Below are 19,146 nucleotides of genomic sequence, written 5' to 3'. Positions count from 1 at the left end.
AGCTCTGATGGAAGAAATTTTACAGTCCAATCACTTACACACTGTTTACATTATTATTCACATACCATATGCAATGTGTGATTTTTATTATAAAGTCCTCAGATCACACTGAACTAAAATCAGGATCTTTTTGAACCATCACTTACCAGATGTTTATTGTGTCTCAGCTTTCATATTATAGCCTACTGTCAAACCTAATAAGACACTTTTTCCTGTGCTCTCAAGTTCTCAATAGAATAAGGAGAATTACGTGGCTGTCCATAACTGGGTAGTTTCCTTTTCATTTAAATTGACATATGACTCTCATACCATAGAATAAATGTACACAAACTTGTGCAACCATTACCACTATGTAATTCCAGAACAATTTCATGGGTTATCTTGTAAGGGAAACAAAAGTGGGACCACAACTGATTAAAATCCATAGAATCTCAGTATTTTTCTAAAAATGGATGGTTTTTTACTTAAGGAAACACTAAATATTTGTGCACAAACAGTAAACACAAGTCAAATATGATTTTAATAATGCCAGTATAAGTATGGCAAACATCAATTCCGTGCATATGTCAGCCTAAGAACTTTCAGATCTACTTGTAGTATATTCCAATTTTGCTTGAAAGGTTAAGATTCCTCAAAAAAACAGAGCTTTAATGCCCGTGTAGCTCTAATAATGTGCTAAATTTTTTTTTTTCAAGATTTTATTTTATTTGAGACAGAGAGAATGAGAGAGAGAGAGAGCACATGAGAGGGGGGAGGGTCAGAGGCAGAAGCAGGCTCCCTGCCAAGCAGGGAGCCCAATGCGGGACTCAACCCAGGGACTCCCGGATCATGACCTGAGCCGAAGGCAGTCGCTTAACCAACTGAGCCACCCAGGCGCCCCGTGCTAAATATTTTTATTACAACACTTCTGGCACGAGAACACATACAGCCTTCTAATGATCCATAATTTCAAAAGTGAATGAATAAAACTCAATGTGGAGATTTTAATTAAATTAGAAATAAATTTCAAATTCAGTATTTCAAAGCAACTGCTCACACAAGGTCCTACAGCAACAATTTTTCTAAAAGCAACAAGATTCGCAATAGGACACAACTGAAATTGGATCTCAGAAGCTTACACGTTTTCAGGCTTTCAGCATCAACAAACAGTAATGTTTTGCACACAGGGATGACGCAACTCCCTTAGTTTTGTGCACAGATGCCCATCAATGGTCATCATTAAACAACAACAAAAACTACCTTATGGGGCTGTATCCTACCAGAAAAAAATGTTTTGGTTAATGAATCTGGTATGTGAAACAGAGTGGACAGTTTGTCAAAATATTAATACATCTAACATATATCAGCAATTTTTATTAAAATTCATCCCAAAATGTCCAACACCTATAAAATTAGGAATGGCCTTAGGAACAAAAACAAGACAGGCCTAATTCAGGTAATCAGTGAAAAAGGTAACTTACGGAAAAAACCTAATAATCATTTTGACTTTTACATCATTAAAATGCACAATCTGATCACTGTAATAATGCTAAGATATTAAGAAATACCTTTATTTAACTTTGGAAGAACAGCACCCTGTACTGAGAATCCTTCCACACTATGGTAAACTTTAATGATCACAGGTAACAGTTTTAACTTTTCCGCCTATACTCCGAATTAAAATCACTGCAGGATGTAGCATAAAGCTACAGAATCTGATCCCGTTGTCTCCTCAGTAGACAACATACTAAAATGTAAGTGACTTGCTTAAGTCTTAACATTTGATTACCCTCCAGTTTTAAAGGTAAAGTATTTACAATCCTTGGGACTTGATCAAAAATGCCCACTCATCCCCAAACAAAAATACAGGTCATTCTAACTCTCCTAAGAAAACAATTGTTAATTACATACTTCCTGATATCTAAAGTATATCTCCTTATACAACACCCAATGCTTCCTGCATTCTTAAAATTTGTCAAAAATCAGGCTAATGATAACTAAAATGCATAATGCCTTTAATGAAGTACTCTGCTCTTCTTTCCCACAACCCCCTCATGTTCCCTCATCCCTAAAGGAAAGGAAAAAAAAAAAGAAAATAGAACCTGAAATCTTATCAAGCCTGCAAATCTATCCAGCAGGTCAGACAAAATACAGGTGGCAGAGAAACATGCTAAAATATAACCCACAGTATCAAGTCTGTGGAAAGCAGATGAGATTAAGAAATATTATTTTAACTATAAATGGTACTGGGATTATGTTTATAAAAGCAGTCTTTATCTTTTACTGTGCACTATTCTTTTTTGGGGGGTGGGGGGAGAGGAAGAGAGAGAATCTTAAGCCGGCTTCACGCCCAGTGTGAAGCCCAAGGAGGGGCTCAATCTCACAACCCTGAGATCAGTACCTGAGCTGAAATCAAGAGTCACATGCTTAACTGATTGAGCCACCCAAGTGCCCCATCTGTTCTTTTACATATATTTAAATTGAGATGTTTTAGAAGACAGAGTTAAAATAAAAAGGTGTCTAGAAAACAAACACTAACCATTGTTCATTTTACTATGCATTAGTTGGTAAGACTACTGTCACACATAAAGAACAAGTTATGCTACAGATGTCAGTTTTTTGGGAAGAGCACTGGTGGGGTATCCATAGTCCCTTCATTTTACTAAGTGTCAACAAAATAGTATGTGTCAGTGTTAATAGGATTAATAAAACTACTAATTCAGAAGTATAACTTTCAGCAAACTTAGCATGTAAGAAATCTTGATAACAGAATGAATCCTCAAGGTCTTCACTGACTGGTTGTTAATAGTTACAATATTTGGGCGCTGTTACATTTATAATGCAATTTTTAATTTTTTTTTTAAAGATTCTATTTGAGAAACAGACAGAGAGAAAGCCCAAGTAGGGGAGAAGGGGCAGAAACCCAATGTGAAACTTGATCCCAGGACCCGGGGATCATGACCTGAGCTGAAAGCAGACGCTTAACCGACTGAGCCACCAGACGCCCTTAAAATGCAATTTCTTATCTTTCAGGTTTCCTTTAGTCTTCATACCCACTCTATTAGTAAGCATTATTTCCATTTTAGGGATAAGAAAACTGTGATTACATATGACTTCGGTCATAAACTTCTTTGCTAAATATGCCTTTAGATTCTTCAACTGTTTCTTTCCTAGGCCCTCTATCAGCTGCCTCTCTACCGTAAGATTAAGTAGAACTCAAAATCGCAGAAAGCTAGATAACAAAGAAATGATCTGGGGCGCCTGGGTGACTCAGTCGGTTAAGTATCTCACTTTGGCTCAGGTCATGATCTGGGTCCTGGGATGGAGCCAGTCATCAGGCTGCGTCAGGTTTTATGCTCAGCAGGGAGTCTGCTTCTCCCTCTCCCCCAGCTCATTCAAGCTCACTAATAAAATCTTAAAAAACAAAAAAAAACCCCAAAACCTAAAGAAATGCCATATATGTCTTGAAACATTTATGTGAATTTTATGTTTTTTTTTATTTTATTTTTTTATTCTTATGTTAATCCCCATACATTACATCATTAGTTCTAGATGAAGTGTTCCATGATTCATTGTTCGTGGTGAATTTTATGTTTTTAAGGGTATGACTAAAGAGATTAGGTAGACACTGATTTAACCCCACTTACATAGGAAGACCCAGAGCTTTCAGCTCATCTCAGAGCCAATTTTCCATTCTGCTTTAATAAAAAATCCAACACAGTTGATTTAGGATCATTATGTTAGCAACAAAGACAATAACAAAAGTCTTAACCTTGCAAATTATCTTCAGAATGACTTCTGAGAAGAAACTAATGCAATTTTCCTGACTAGTTCTTTTTTTGACCAAACAGGTTCATTTTCCCATCACAGACCTTAGTAATATACTTGAATCGGCTCTTTCCCAGATACTGCCTGGTTGTTGCTCGATTAGTTATCAGAAGTCTTTTTCTACTGGCTGAGATTAGAATGGAAGGAGAAAGACATTACTTTTCACCAACCCTATATAAAATCAAGCAATACATCAGACTGACTAAAGTTATTCTCTTGCCTCTTGAAAAACGAAAGAGTGAGGCCAATAGTGGCACTGCCACCAACTTTTAGGATCAAATAGCAGTGGAAAGAAATTTGAAGGTATTTCTGCAAACATCTAAATTTCTTCTCTATTCCCTGCTGTTTACAGCTCTTTTCAATTAACCCTTCAGAAGTCCTCACTCAAAACAATCTTTGCCGAACTTACTTATAGTGGGATGATGGTAGGGACGGTCCCAAGTTTTGCTGCCTCAACAGGACAACTAAAAAGTAAAACTTTAGATCGCTATTCTCATGAAAAAGGTAGGATTGTACATGTTAAAATTCTCTATCACTCAATTTAAAACAGGAAACAGGAGTTTGTGTGACAGTCTATGGTACACCCCCAATTATTTATTATATATATACACATATATAAATGTATTAGAATTTTTCTAAAGGGAGCCATGAACAAAGATACAGGCTAAGAATTACAGAAATGAAACTACTTCCCCATCCCTTCTTACTCTCAACTCTGGCATCAAATTTCTTGAAAAACTTCAAAAAATATATATATATATAAAGATAGCAGGAAGGGCAGAATGAAGAGGGGAAATCGGAGGGGGAGACAAACCATGAGAGACTATGGACTCTGAGAAACAAACTGAAGGTTCTGGAGGGGAGGGAGGTGGGGGGATGGGTTAACCTGGTGATGGGTATTAAAGAGGGCACGTACTGCATGGAGCACTGGGTGTTATACGCAAACAACGAATCATGGAACACTACATCAAAAACTAATGATGTAATGTATGGTGATTAATAATAAAAAATACATCCATACATATATATACACACACACCAATACTCAAGAATCTACCTATATACCATGTATACCAGAATCCCTATAGGTATAGTTGGGCATGAGTATTTTTTAAGCAGAGTGTGTGGTGAAGGGTAGCTGCTTCAGATTAACTTAGTAGGTCTCAGTGCCTTCAAGTCACTCACCCAATGATCACATTTTCAGTAGCAAAGAGATGCCCAGATCTGTTCTCATTTTATATTTTAATATTTTCAAAGTATGAGAATCACCATAGTTTTCAATATATGTATTCAAACATAAATAGACACAAATATGTGAAGAAATCTCTAAGGACAAATGAAAGAACCATTCTGATGATGCATGAAGAATACTCAATCATGCAACCTTAATATGGCATTTAAAGATCTTAACAATGTAGGCCCAAACTATTTTTCCAGTCTTATTTTTTTGGCCTATTAATTACTAGCTTGTTGTAGTCCGTATCTCTCTCAAACACAAAAAGTATACATGTTCAGGCCTTACTCATAGCATTTACTGACTGACTTGATTCCATTACCCAACTCCCTTGGCATGACTAATCAACTCAGTTCCAAAAGTTCTAGTTTAGGGAAACATTCCCAAATCAAGACATTATTTTTATTTCCAAAGCAAAAATTGATCTAATTGAAATTCTTATATATATTAACATCATACTTATGATTGGAATACCGAAAACCTAAGATGAAAAAGCAAAGGAAAATTCATACTAGATCAAGTCCATATAGGAGGTATGCTCCATATACCTCCATATAATGCGTAATTAAAAAAGCAGGAAACCAAATAAACTTAGTATTTTCTTAATGTTCATGAGGACTAATGTTAACAGAATGCCAATGTTACTAGTATCTTTTGTGTATTATGTCATTCCCCAATAACTAACTCCTATATCATCACATCTAAATCTCTAATTCATAACTGTCCATAATGTATCCCTATCCACACATCTTCCGATTTCTCAAGTCTCTTCAACAAATACTAATGCTCTTCTGAAGGCACACACACACACAAATCAACCATTGTTCCTACCACCTTGGCTTTTAGAATGGTGTCAACCACCACCCCTAATCTACAAGTCTTCAACACTTTATATAACCCCTAAAGCAATTTATATTGTTAATTCATTTATGTATGCTTACTGTATCCTATTTTCTATTAGTTGGTTTGCTCAAGGGAGACTTACGGATCTTTTTTTAAGTAGTTTTGCTGTAATGCCCTACAATGCAAAGCCAAATGGCAAGTATGCAATAGGGAAATAATGAAGAGAACATGGAAATGCTAATTCAGTCCTATTTTGTCATTTGGCAAGTCTGGCACACAAACTCAAATATAATACTGGACATGTTCCCATATGCCCTGACACTATATAAACTGATTCTTTGAAATCAACAGAAATGTCACCCTAGTATAACCCAGACAATTTGCAGGAAGGTATTTTTCATTTTGTTTATCAAGGGGGGACTTTGACAACATGTTTGTTGTTCGTTACTACAAAGAGAATGTTCATTACAAAACAGAAAAATAAATGGTTCTTACTAAATGGCTTTTTACCAGAATAGACAAAACAACTTTAACATACCTGTCATAATAATCTCGTTGAAAGTCATAGTCCAAGTCAAAAGAGGAGCTGAAAAATAAATACCGAAGAGGATTAATTTGGAGCTGTTGATGTAAATTCACAATAGCAGATGGGAAAAACAAAAACAAAAAACCATGCAAAACCAACCATAACAAATAGATCAAGAGATTAGCATGGAATAATCCCCAATCATTCAAGCAACAAATCACTAAAATTCCAATCATCTTAGAAGCCACTGGACATGCAGCAGCTAATTTGCAAATTTAGGCATAAATCTGCTACAATTTCAACATAAAACATAATAGCTAATATAAGAACACTGAAAAATACAACAGTAAACTAAACATTCTTATGCTACCCTCCCTTCCCTTTCATAGTTCCCAGCTTCTTATACAAACTAAACAACTCTCAAAGATTTCATTGTATGTTAAAAATAGCAAACTGCTCCTTAGTAAGTAAAAAATCTCAGGGAATTCTAGTAATTCTCTGGGAAATGGGCGAAAAGGAGGTACACTAATACAAAATTAATAAAGCATTTTTACACAGATAAAACATACTACAGTTAACCCTCCCCACATCCAGAAAACAGATAGAGAAGATGCCCACTGATGGACACAATGCAGTTATAAATAATAAAGTTCCGGACCTGAGTAGAGGGGACGGAGAAGGGTGTTCTGGTACTGACCCGTACATCTCCGCTGCAGATCGTTTCACACCTGCTTTTCCTCGGTTCACTTTTGGCTCTGCGGCCAGATTAATATCTGAAAAAACAAAAATGAAGACAAAAACTTTTAATGACAACTCTGTTGGGGCAGGGATAGGGTAGAATTTTAAACTACAGTATTTAAAGGTGTACATAGTATATAAATCAACAAAGGCCGAACACTGTATCTCATCCTTCCTTATGTAAGGCTAGTACTTAGTATTTCAATACTTTGTCCTCTGTACTGTTAACGTAAAAAGTACTCATTATATATAAGACATACACACACACACACACTCATATATAAGACATGACATTTCTCTTTGGTACCTTCTACCCTCAGCTCCCGCTAAAATGAAACTCTTGTTATTAAGAGCATATATTAGGAATCAATGAATGACCTCAGAGATATAAAATATATAGCAATTCACGAATTATTGATACCCTCAAATTATCCCCAAAGGCGAATTTTCATTCTCCTTACAAACAGGATCAGCTGTAAAAGTTGAGTAAAAATAGTTAATAAATACTATTCAGGGGGCGCCTGGGTGGCTCAGTCGTTGAGCGTCTGCCTTCAGCTCAGGTCATGATCCTGGGGGTCCTGGGATTGAGTCCCACGCCTCATCGGGCTCCTTGATCAGCCAGGAGCCTGCTTCTCCCTCTCTTGCTCCCCCTGCTTGTGTTCCCTCTCTGTCTCTCTCTCTCTCTCTGTCAAATAAATAAAATCTTTGAAAAAGAAAAAAAAAATTGCAGACTTCATTAAAAAAAAATACTATTCAATGAATTGCTGAACCTTTACATACACATTTGTGTGTGCACTTGTGTGTCTGTGTGCACACGCACGCACACAGACACACACACCAAGGGAGACTTAAGGGAACAAAGGAGAAGTCCTAGTTTCCATAAACAACTAATGTTATTAAAAACAACTATTCAACATGGCCAGCTATAACCCTGCCACCCACTGCCTACCAAACAAAAGAATTCATATCTCTTTCTTATTCTAACAAGAATCCGTTGGTCAAAAGCCAGCTCTCCAAAACTTAGTTCATCAAATGACCAACTAAAAAACAGATTTTTAGTACACTATTTGCTGAACACCATTACATTTATGAAGAATCTGTAGAGTTCTTGGTTCACTAAACTCATTTCCAATTTTTAGCATCCAACGTTAACAACCTTGCCTTTACAGTTGACTTTTATTTTTATTTTTTTAAGTAGGCTCCAGGCAGTGTCCCCCAGCCCTACCCCCAGCAGGCCCACTCTCTTAGAACCTCAAATCTAAAAATGCATTTAGTAATCTTAATTTTAGTAAAAAACAAACAAAAAGGCATAGTTATTTTGAAACTGTGGTACTAATCACACATAAAATTTTTTCTTAAAAAAAAGTGCTTCCTATTCTGCCTGAAAACTAGACAGAAGCAATTAAAATTGAATTATAAACACTTCTGGTGTACAGACAGTGGCTTCTATATAATTCCCATTATTTCAGTAAGTGGCAAATCGAGATTTAGGTCAAGAAATAAATCAGATCACCTGGAGTATCTTGTGGTGCCAGAAAGCAAGGATGCAATGAAATTATAAAACTAAGGTCTCAAGGACACAGGTTACACTGGCCACAGATGAAGTATTTTGAGCTCTAAAGAAGGATATGGAATGTACTAAAACACACCAATTTAAATTATTAGAGGAATTAATATTATGGGGGCACCTGTCTGGCTCAGTCAGTACAGCATGTGACTCTTGATCTAGGGGTTTTGAGTTCAAGCCCATGATGGGAAAGAGCTTATAGAACTTACTTAAAAAAAAAAAAAAAAAGGCTAGGCAACTCCCTCGGGTCCCTTCCCTCCTTGGGAGCTTTGTACTATCACTTTGCTATTGCTCAATAAACCTTGCTTTGCTGCCCCTCCTACCCCACCCCCCTGCTAAAAACTTTCCAACATAAATGGTATTTCAGAAAAAGCAAATTATTAGTGAGTTGTTCATTTCAGAAAAGTTATGCAGAAGGAAACTAGAAATCTACTCTTCTGCAACCCCTAATGAAATATCTAATCAATGATCATCAATGGATGATCACCATTAAGGTGAAAAATTGATGGGAAACTTTTTATCACAGATGGATCAAGATCTAAAACCTGAACCCAAATTATCCTTAACATCACTAAAAATGGGCAACCATGTTAGGTTGCAATCATGTTAGGTGTGATACAATATAAAATACGTTAACATTATCCACTGTAACTGAATCAAGCCTCTAGATCTGCACAGTCCAATAGCCACAAGTCTCAATTCAGATGCATTTTAAGTATACATGTTTATACTTCTACTGGACAGCACTGCTCTAGATCTAGCAGTATTACACAAAACAGAGGTAGAGAAGAACAAATTAAATGACACCACAAAGGATCAAATCAGTACACAGTATGGAAGACACTGAGGCTTTCTTCAACAAATTAAATGTCACAAATTTTTTAAATGGGAAAGGAAGGGATGGGGAAACTCAGATTTAAAAGACATAAGGCTGGGGCGCCTGGGTGGCTCAGTTGGTTGAGCGACTGCCTTCGGCTCGGGTCATGATCCTGGAGTCCCGGGATCGAGTCCCGCATAGGGCTCCCTGCTCAGCAGGGAGTCTGCTTCTCCCTCTGACCCTCCTCCCTCTCATGCTCTCTGTCTTTCATTCTCTCTCTCTCAAATAAATAAAATCTTAAAAAAAATAAATAAAAAATAAAAGACATAAGGGGCAATTAAATCAAATGCATATGTGGACATGGATTGGGTCTTGATTTAAAGAAGTTTGAGACGGGCGCCTGTGTGGCTCAGTTGGTTAAGCGACTGCCTTCGGCTCAGGTCATGATCCCAGGGTCCTGGGATCGAGTCCCACATCGGGCTCCCGGCTCAGCGGGGAGCCTGCTTCTCCCTCTGACCCTCTCCTCTCTCATGCGGTTTCTCTCTCGCTCGCTCTCTAATAAATAAATAAATAAAATCTTAAAAAAAAAAAAAAGTTTGAGACAATAAAGCCATCTAAATATGGATTAAATATTTGATGGTATTAAGGAATTACTGTGAGGTTTTTTTAATATGCTGTAAGAGCAGTGTGTTTTGCCTTTTGTTAAAATTTCTTATCTGGTTGGATATATGCTGACGTCTTAAAATTACTCTAACAAAATTTAAAAGAAAACCAATAGAAAGAACAGATGAAAACAATTTAAATACTGGTATCTGTTAAACCAGGTGAGATGTGGGCTGCCTGGGTGGCTCGGTTGTTAAGCGTCTGCCTTCGGCTCAGGTCATGATTCCAGGGTCCTGGGATGAAGCCCTGCATTGGGCTCCCTGCTCAGCGGGAGGGAAGCCTGCTTCTCCCTCTCCCACTCCCCCTGCTTGTGTTCCCTGTGTAAAATCTTAAAAAAAAAAATAAACTAGGTGAGATGTACTTACACACGATTCATTAAATTCTACTTTTGTGTTAAATTTCCATGACAGTTTAAAAAAAAACAAGTATCAAAAAAACCCTGTCTTTATGATGCAAAACTCCTGTTTTAGTTCATTTTCACTGCAGCCATTTTACAGATGCCCAAATTTTATACATGTATTTTCCTGTACTTTGGGTATAGGACAAATGGGTATGAAAATTTCTTATGTATTCTCAATTACAACTATTCTATGTATCTTCAATGTCAAGGATTACAAAGCTCTCTAACTTCCAATATTTTTCCTTCCCAATCCAGTATGGTTAGGATTTTTTTTTTAAGTTTTTTTTAAATTTATTTGACAGAGAGAGACACAGCGATAGAGGGAACACAAGCAGGGGGAGTAGGAGAGGGAGAAGCAAGCCTCCCGCTGAGCAGGGAGCCCGATGCGGGGCTCAACCCCAGGACCCCGAGATCACGACCCGAGCCGAAGGCAGACGCTCAACGACTGAGCCACCCAGGTGCCCCCAGTATGGTTAGGATTTTTAAAAATAGTATTTAAGAAGTGTTTACAAATTACACAAAACTTTTATTCTAGCATGAAAGGGCTCTTCATGAAACAGCCACTGAGAGACCATAATCAAACATTCAAAATAGTATAAAAAGTGAGGGGCGCCTGGGTGGCTCAGCCAGATAAGCATCTGACTGTTGGTTTTGGCTCAGGTTATGATCTCAGGGTTATGAGATGGGAGCCCCGTAGGGCATCGTGCTCCGTGCTCAGGGGGGCCTGCTTCAGATTTTTCCCCTTTCCCTCTGCCCCCTCCCCCTCACGAAAATAAAATAAAGAGGGAGCCTGGGGAACTCAAGTTAAGTGTCTGCCTTCAACTCAGGTCATGATTCCAGGGTCCTGGAATGGAGACCCACATCTGGCTCCCTTCTCAGTGGGAAGCCTGCTTTGCTTCTCCCTCTTCCCGTGCTCCCCCTGCTTGTGCTGTCAAATAAAAAAATAAAAAAATATTAAAAACAAAACAAAAAATCTTAGAAGAGCTGCTCCTGCTATGAAGAGTAATGCTGTTTACTACAAGAATGGAGCTGTCACTTATTTAAAAAAAAAAGAACTGTTGAAACTTTACAATAAATCATGTTATGTAAGAAGTATTTATTAAATGCTACAAACATTATGAAATGCTGAAGTTTTGTGTAGTACTGTAGGGAAACACCAACATGGAAACACTTAAGGGGACAAAAATCCACTGCAACCTGAAGAGAGGAAGCCAGGTAGAAAATAAAACATTTAAGGTGGAATTAAACTTGAACATTATGCATTTAAAAAAACCAAATACAAACTCCTGAATATGCTGAAAACAAAATGAAAATTTAAATAAGCCACCACAGGAATAATCAGAAAACTCTCAATTAAAAAAAGTCTCAATTATGAATTGCTATAAACTTTATAAATCTAAAGTAGTAATTTTGTTTAACTGCTAAGCAATACCTTATCAACAATGGAACTAGCCATTCTTTGGCACTCAAGAGGTCTGTGTGCTTATTCCCTCTTATTCATAAAAAGCAAAAAGAAATAGACTTTTGTCTTACAAACCTTTCAGCTTCCCTAATATTCACACCCAGGAAAATATAAGCTATATAAAATTAACTATGATTCTGAGAGCAAATCTTAGCAACTGATATGTGGTTAGAAGACTTCTCAAGGAGATGAAATTCTACAATCATCAGGAACATACTTATGTGCTCTAAAGTCTTAATATGTAATGAGATTTTCTAAAGATTAGAATATAAACATCTGAGCAGAGCTCAGATCTCATCTTCCAAACATTTGAACATGGTAGATCAGGAGACCCCTTATTGGGGAAACTAACACCTAAAACAAAACCAGTTTGTACTGCTAATGCTAAAACATATGCAACAGTATCTTTTATTGAGCGTAACATGCTAGACTTGTATTAGAAGCTTCTCATGAATCATCCTAATTAATCCAAATTCTTGGTAACACCAAAGTACTATTACCTCAAGTAAGAACAGAAAACAGATTATGTACTCTACCTCCGTTTTAACAGATGAGAAGACTCACCAAATTAGGTGGACTGCCCAACACACAGTTGTGTCAAGCAATCTGACTCCACAGTCCATGAGTGACTAAGCTATAGTCTTTGCCCATTCTACTGTGAGCGGGAGGACAGCTATTTAGGCAGCAGCTGTACCTGACGTAGTATTATCATTCCTATCCTCCTGACCTTACTCAAGACCACCAACTCGTTATCCAGTTTCTGCTACACAAAAAGGAATAAAATCCTTATTTAGCCAGTTATACCTATAACCTAAATTTTTTTTACTTAGCTTAATGGAGAGAAAAACAGAAGCATGAACAGGAAAACCTTGTATCTCAATTAAACAGTCAACGAAGAAATTCAACCCAGATCTTACCTAAAACCTGGCCAGCAATCATTCTGCCATCCTCTCCTGCCACAGCAGCCCGGGCATTTCTCTCATTAACATACTGAACGAAGGCAAAGCCCTTATGGACAGAGCAACCAACAATTTTGCCATATTTTGAGAAGATCGCCTCCACATCAGATTTCTTGACCACAAGAGTATTGAGATTCCCAATGAATACACGGGAGTTCATGGAGCGAGGATCTGTCTTGTTGGTAACATTGCTGGCCATTTTCTTTGATGATAAGGTTCCTCACAAAGCTGAAAAACTAGAAGGGAAAAAAAATGCATTCAGGTGGGGAAAAAAAAGATAAAATCAAAATACTCCTTGATAAAACTTTCTACTCTTTATTTTGAACCACTGTGACTAACTAGAGTATCAGTGAACATAAAGAGCTCTCACAGCAGCAAGTACATTACTATTTTAGAGAGGAGAGCTCCTGAATATATGCATCCTTATACAAATTCAGGCTCCATCTTCCCTAGTCTATTCCAGCAGCACTAGACTACCATTTCACGGGATAGTGGGTGGGGAAGACTACTAGCAACACAATTAAGGATATTATTCATTTCAAATGAGCCCTCTCTGTTCTAAAGTCCTCAAGCAATTTAGAACCCCTTAAGCTCTCTACCACCAACTTTTCATTGTATTTTTAACCTTCCCTGTCATACTAACCTAACCATTCTCTGCCATATATCAAGAATTCCACCTTCTTATACATTGCTATTATTAAAATGAGGCTCACCTATTCCAAAGATCTACAAAACTCCAAATTCTGCCCACAAACCATTCTTTAGCTAAATTTGTTCAACAGACACTCTCCCCTTCAAGTATAATTAACTTTATTATACTAAGGCAATATATAGACCCAAATCATTCACTCTGGAAATATTTCTGGTACATTAATTGATTGATTTATAATATGCCAGAAATACCTTAAGTAACAATACCATCATTTTATAGAATGCAATGACTCTTGTCCTACTTTTTATGTGATAATCTACAAAATACAGCTAGGATATTTGTTAATACTAGATGGTGATGATGATAAAACTAGCAGATAAAACACTGCATGAATCAAAAGAGGACCAGGAGAACTAAGAAGAGTACAACTTTCCTCAGACTGTTTCAAAACAAAAATTTTTTATGTATATGAAGGTTCAGTCATAATTACATGGAGATTCATGATACTATCATCTTTTAGGTCTTTTTCAAGTGGAAACATTTTGACATTCTTTTAGCTTTTGTATCTGCTGCTCCTTCCCACTCCAACTACCAAAACTAAACAGAGTTTAAGATGGGCCCGCATTCTTAAGATTTATTTCCCATTCATCCCTTTGACACTCAAATGAGATACCAGTGTCTAGTATATTATCTTTCCAATCCCCAGGAGAATGACAAACTAGTTCATGGATTATGTAAAAATATCTTCTATATGCATATATATGTGACAAAAGAGGTAGCATAACATCATTTATACAGACTAATATTCTGATCCTTAAAACACCTACTCATTTCACAACTAGTACCCAGATTTTTTAAAGCTGTTAACAATTGCTTTTCCCTCCTAGCCTTTCTAAAATTCAAGAAATTGTCTTTACTTGATTTTGGTTTCTGAATTATAGCTTTATAAACAATAGTTAATTTTTTTAGACTACGCAATAAAAATTTACCGAACAGTAGCACAGAGTCACCAACACCCTTTCAACTCTGAGTCCCAGAAAGCATCTTTAGAATGTCAAAAAAAAAAAAATGTAGTGAAAGGCCTAACTGGTTTCAAATTATTACTTGCTGGTTAAGGTATGCTATTATTTTAAGTGGGGAGAACTTAAGCCAATTTTCTACAAATATTTTCACCAAAAATAAATATTCTACATATTACAGTAAATAATAAGTATAGGAAAAATCTTCCTAGGTTGAATTAGCAATTACCTGTGAGGGGAAAGAGGATGGTTCTACATGACATCAGGAAACAAGAGTGTAAAACACCAAACAATAACGTCCTCTTCAAATATACTCCTTGGAACCACAGAACAGAAATCGGACTATTCTATCACTTTTTACAAAGATGGTACAGAGCTAGTACCAATCTAGAAGTAGACAATTCATTACATATAAAGAATGCCTTAGGATATTAAGAATTAATACCCATGGAACTCCATTTGGAAAGGCTGGTAAAGAAACATCCAGATACACAAGTAAAAAGGTGCTAACAATGGTTGCCATCTCTGAATTTAAGTATATAATCTATTTTCTCCAATTCTATGTGGTTACTAAATTTGCTACAAGAATCATGAATTGTTAACAGAAAAATAATAATGACCTCAACCTCAAAAGCTTGACTAAAGTCAGTGGAATAGCTTTCAATGCCCATACTTATTCTAAGAATTTAATCAAGATCTGAGCAACAGTAAAAACAAGTGAACCCACAAAGGTCCATTAATCTTGCTCCAAGGAACACATCTTCTAAAGAATAAATTACTACAAATTTATACATTTTTCCCTGAACATTTATTGAGTATCTGTTGAGTACTAGGTACACCAAGGCCACTTCAGAAGAAAAATAGGAAGAGACAGGATTCCTCAGAGTTTACACACTAGTGATACCACTGTTTAAAATTTTACTGAAGAGGGAACATATTTCCCAAAATTTTACAAATAACCAAATGAGCTTAGGTCACATTTCACCCTACCTCTGATCATTAAGGCACCTTACCCATGAAATATCTGCTTGGGGGGGGGGGGAGTGTAAAATGGTCAGCATTCTAAATGCAAAGAAACTACTGCGGGCAGGGGGAACCCCTGGGTTTCCTAGAAGAAAAAGCAACAGCAAAGCAGTTTTTGAACGTTCCTGAATCCCCACATAAAAGCAACTAGATAGTAAACTTGGATGTCAAGGAACCCCAATGGTACTCATAAAAACGTCTTAAGGTGCCAGAGCAGCTTAGTCTCTAAAATCTCAAAACTCAGAGCCGCACGTGCAGCATTCCATTCTTAAAACCTTTCCAACCCCCAAAGTAACTATTATTCTAACTTTATAGTAATCACTTTAATTTTACCTGTGTGACGGAGCAAGCGCACGAGCAGGGGAAGGGCTGAGCAGGGAGAGAGATGAGGAACTCGATCCCAGGACCCTGAGATCATGACCTGAACCGAAGGCAGACACTTAACCGACTGAGCCACCCAAGCACCCCTTTTAGGTAAGTTTCCCTTCCATCCCTTTAAATTCAAATTTATTCTTTGAAGAATACAGGGTACACGACCTGAAGTTTCCCAATCTGGATTTTCCACAATTTCATACTCTTAGTACAATTCCACATATTCTTCTGTTTTTTCCTGAAATTGGAACCTGGGACCAAAGCCTTGATCAGATCCATGTGTGAATCTTTTGGAAGATCTATATATAAATGACATTGTCTTTTTGTGGTTATTAATGCTTAAATTCTACACCTTAAGTATTATAGTTTCTTAGGTTTATCTCTAATCTATTACTTAGAACAAGTTTCTCTTGCATGTTGGTAACAGTTTGCCTGTGCCCTCTTATTTCTAGAGTCGGTTCTAAGTTGGTTTTGCTGGGTATAAAATTTAGCACTGCATTTTCTTTCTTTTTTTTTTTTTTTAAAGATTTTTTATTTATTTATTTGAGAGAGAAAGAATGAGAGAGCGAGTACATGAGAGGGGGGAGGGGCAGAGGGAGAAGCAGACTCCCCGCTGTGCAGGGAGCCCGATGTGGGACTCGATCCCGGGACTCCAGGATCATGACCTGAGCCGAAGGCAGTCGCTTAACCAACTGAGCCAGCCAGGCGCCCTGCATTTTCTTTCTTTAAATATGTTATTATTCTATTTACTTCCAAACTGTCACAGGGTCATTCCAAATTGTAAACCTTGCTGGCAAAATTGTTTTTACAGGCTTTAGTAGTTACAGGGTTTTTGCTTTGTGCTCAGCGGAGAATCTGCTTTTCTTCCTTTCTCTCTCCCTCTGCCTCTCCCCCTGCTCGAGCTCACTCTCTCTCAAGTAAGTATCTTTAAAAAAATTTACAAGTAAAAAACTAAGAATAAAGCAAGTTTCAGAAGAAAACGGGTTAACTTTTGCTTTTTACCTTACCTCTGTAGCGTATTACATTCTACATGCATTTTTAATTTTTAACAACCTGGTATTCTAATTACCAACAACTACAGTCTTTAGAATAACCTGCAAATCACTTTAGGGGCACCTGGCTTCCTCAGTCAGGAGAACATGCGACTCTTATCTCAGGGTTATAAGAGATTACTATATAAAAAAATAAATAACTGCAAATCACTTTAAATAATGTGGGAATTATGATTAAATGTTTAGTCAAAGGGTGCCTGGGTGGCTCAGATGGTTGAGTGTCTGACTCTTGGTTTCAGCTTGGGTCATGATCTCAGGGTTGTGGGACTGAGTCCCTTGTTGGAGTCAGCGCTTGGTGGGGAGTATACTTGGAATTACCTTCCCGTCTCCCTGTGCCCGCCCCCACACCCTGTGCATGCATAATCAAGGGGTCTCTAAAATAGATAAATAAATCTTTAAATAAATGTTTAAGTCAAAAAGCAGTATTACAGTTGTTCAATAACAGGAGACATACATAAACTATTCACATAAAAATCATACTTAGGAAAGAGCAAGACTCTGCTTTTGGTTAATCCTTATCACCTATAGTTCCTCAAGAAGTCCAGTTCCTCAAACCAGTTTATAAATTCCACAACCAGAAGTTTCTGGCACGTTCTGAACACTCAATATTTCCTCACAGACGAAATTAGTCCAGTCATATCCTTTTAAGTTTTCTCAGAGAAAACCTTTTTAAAAGTTTTGTTAATTCCAGTTAGTTAATATATATTAGTTTCAGGTGTTAATAGAAAAATCATTTTTTAAAAAAGTTTATGTCTTTGTGTAAGTAATCTCTACACCCAATGTGGGACCTGAACTCATCCCAGAGATCAAGAGTTGCCTTTTCTTCCAACTGAGCCAGCCACATGCCCTAAATTTTAAGTCAAATTCATTCTACTTGTACACAGAATAAAAAAAGTTTCTTTCCTAAAATTGGTTTCAAAGAGAAAAATCAAGAGAGTAGATTTCTGGGGCACCTAAGTGGCTCAGTTGGTTAAACTTCCGACTCAATTTCAGCTCAGGTCATGATCTCAGGGTTATGGGATCCAACATTTGGGCTCCACGCTGGGTGTTCAGTCTGCTTAAAATTCTGTCTCCCTCTCTCACTGCCCCTCCCAACTCATTCTCTCTCTAAAAAGAAAAAAAAAATAAAGAGGGTAGATTTCTGAAATGATGTTCCATTGATACTGTGCATCCTATTTTTTTGTGTGTGTGCATCCTGTTTAATTCACTACTGATGATTAAGTGAATCTGGTTTCCAGCAAAGCAGAATTTGAACACAATAAAATACAATGGAATAAAATGAACATTTTCCTAATGGTTATTTGGGTAGTAGCACTCAAAACTAGTCCATGGGTGCATATGAATAGTGTTTGTATACATTTTACATTTACATATACACATATTTTCATACCATGATTTTTTTTATACATGGGGCATGAACTCATGACCCTGACATCAAGACCTGAACGGAGCTCAATAGCTGGATGCTTAACTGATTGTGCCACCCAGGTGCCCCTCATCCCATGATTTTTATCATCAGAGGATCACTAAGGCATGTCTTATCTCACGGGGAGTCTGCTTCTCCCTCTCCCTCTGCTCCCTTTTGTTCTCTCCCCTGCTCTGCTCTCTCTTGATCTTAAATAATAAATAAAACTAAGAGATTTTAGTAGCAGTGTGAAGGACAAGAAATGCTTAAGATTTGTGGATATATTCAGGTGCCCCTGAATTTAAGTTACTTTAAAAAGTAACTGAGGGGGGCGCCTGGGTGGCTCAGATGGTTAAGCGTCTGCCTTCGGCTCAGGTCATGATCCCAGGGTCCTGGGATCAAGTCCCACGTCAGGCTCCCGGCTCGGCGGGGAGCCTGCTTCTCCCTCTGACCCTCTCCCCTCTCATGCTGTTTCTCTCTTGCTCGCTCTCTAAAAAATAAATAAAATCTTTAAAAAAAAAAAAAAGTAACTGAGAGACGCCTGGGTGGCTCAGTCTGTTAAGTGCCTGCCTTTGGCTCGGTCATGATCCCAGCATCCTGCTCAGCG

At 37.4% G+C, this 19,146-nt stretch overlaps 1 protein-coding gene across 8 annotated transcripts in view; it reads right to left on the bottom strand.

Annotated features, from left to right (window-relative positions):
* HNRNPC (heterogeneous nuclear ribonucleoprotein C) overlaps positions 1-19,146 on the bottom strand; it is a 54,639-nt gene that overhangs the window by 14,296 nt on the left and 21,197 nt on the right. For 6 of the 8 annotated variants that reach the window (XM_031025981.2, XM_031025985.2, XM_006731355.3 and 3 more), the window contains 3 exons: positions 12,975-13,252; positions 7,069-7,183; positions 6,423-6,470 (listed from right to left, as the gene is read on the bottom strand). In XM_031025981.2, coding sequence (XP_030881841.1) covers positions 6,423-6,470; positions 7,069-7,183; positions 12,975-13,215 — 404 coding nt within the window. In that variant the 5' untranslated portion in view covers positions 13,216-13,252. The remainder of the gene's footprint in view (positions 1-6,422; positions 6,471-7,068; positions 7,184-12,974; positions 13,253-19,146) is intronic. The other 2 variants (XM_031025986.2, XM_031025987.2) reach the window with 1 other exon arrangement.

This window comes from Leptonychotes weddellii, chromosome 9 (genome assembly GCF_054177405.1).
Source record: "Leptonychotes weddellii isolate Sample4059 chromosome 9, ASM5417740v2, whole genome shotgun sequence".
NCBI classification, from domain to species: Eukaryota; Metazoa; Chordata; class Mammalia; order Carnivora; family Phocidae; genus Leptonychotes; species Leptonychotes weddellii.
Note: the sequence above shows the minus strand (reverse complement) of the source record. Positions and strands in the feature narration are given on the sequence as shown.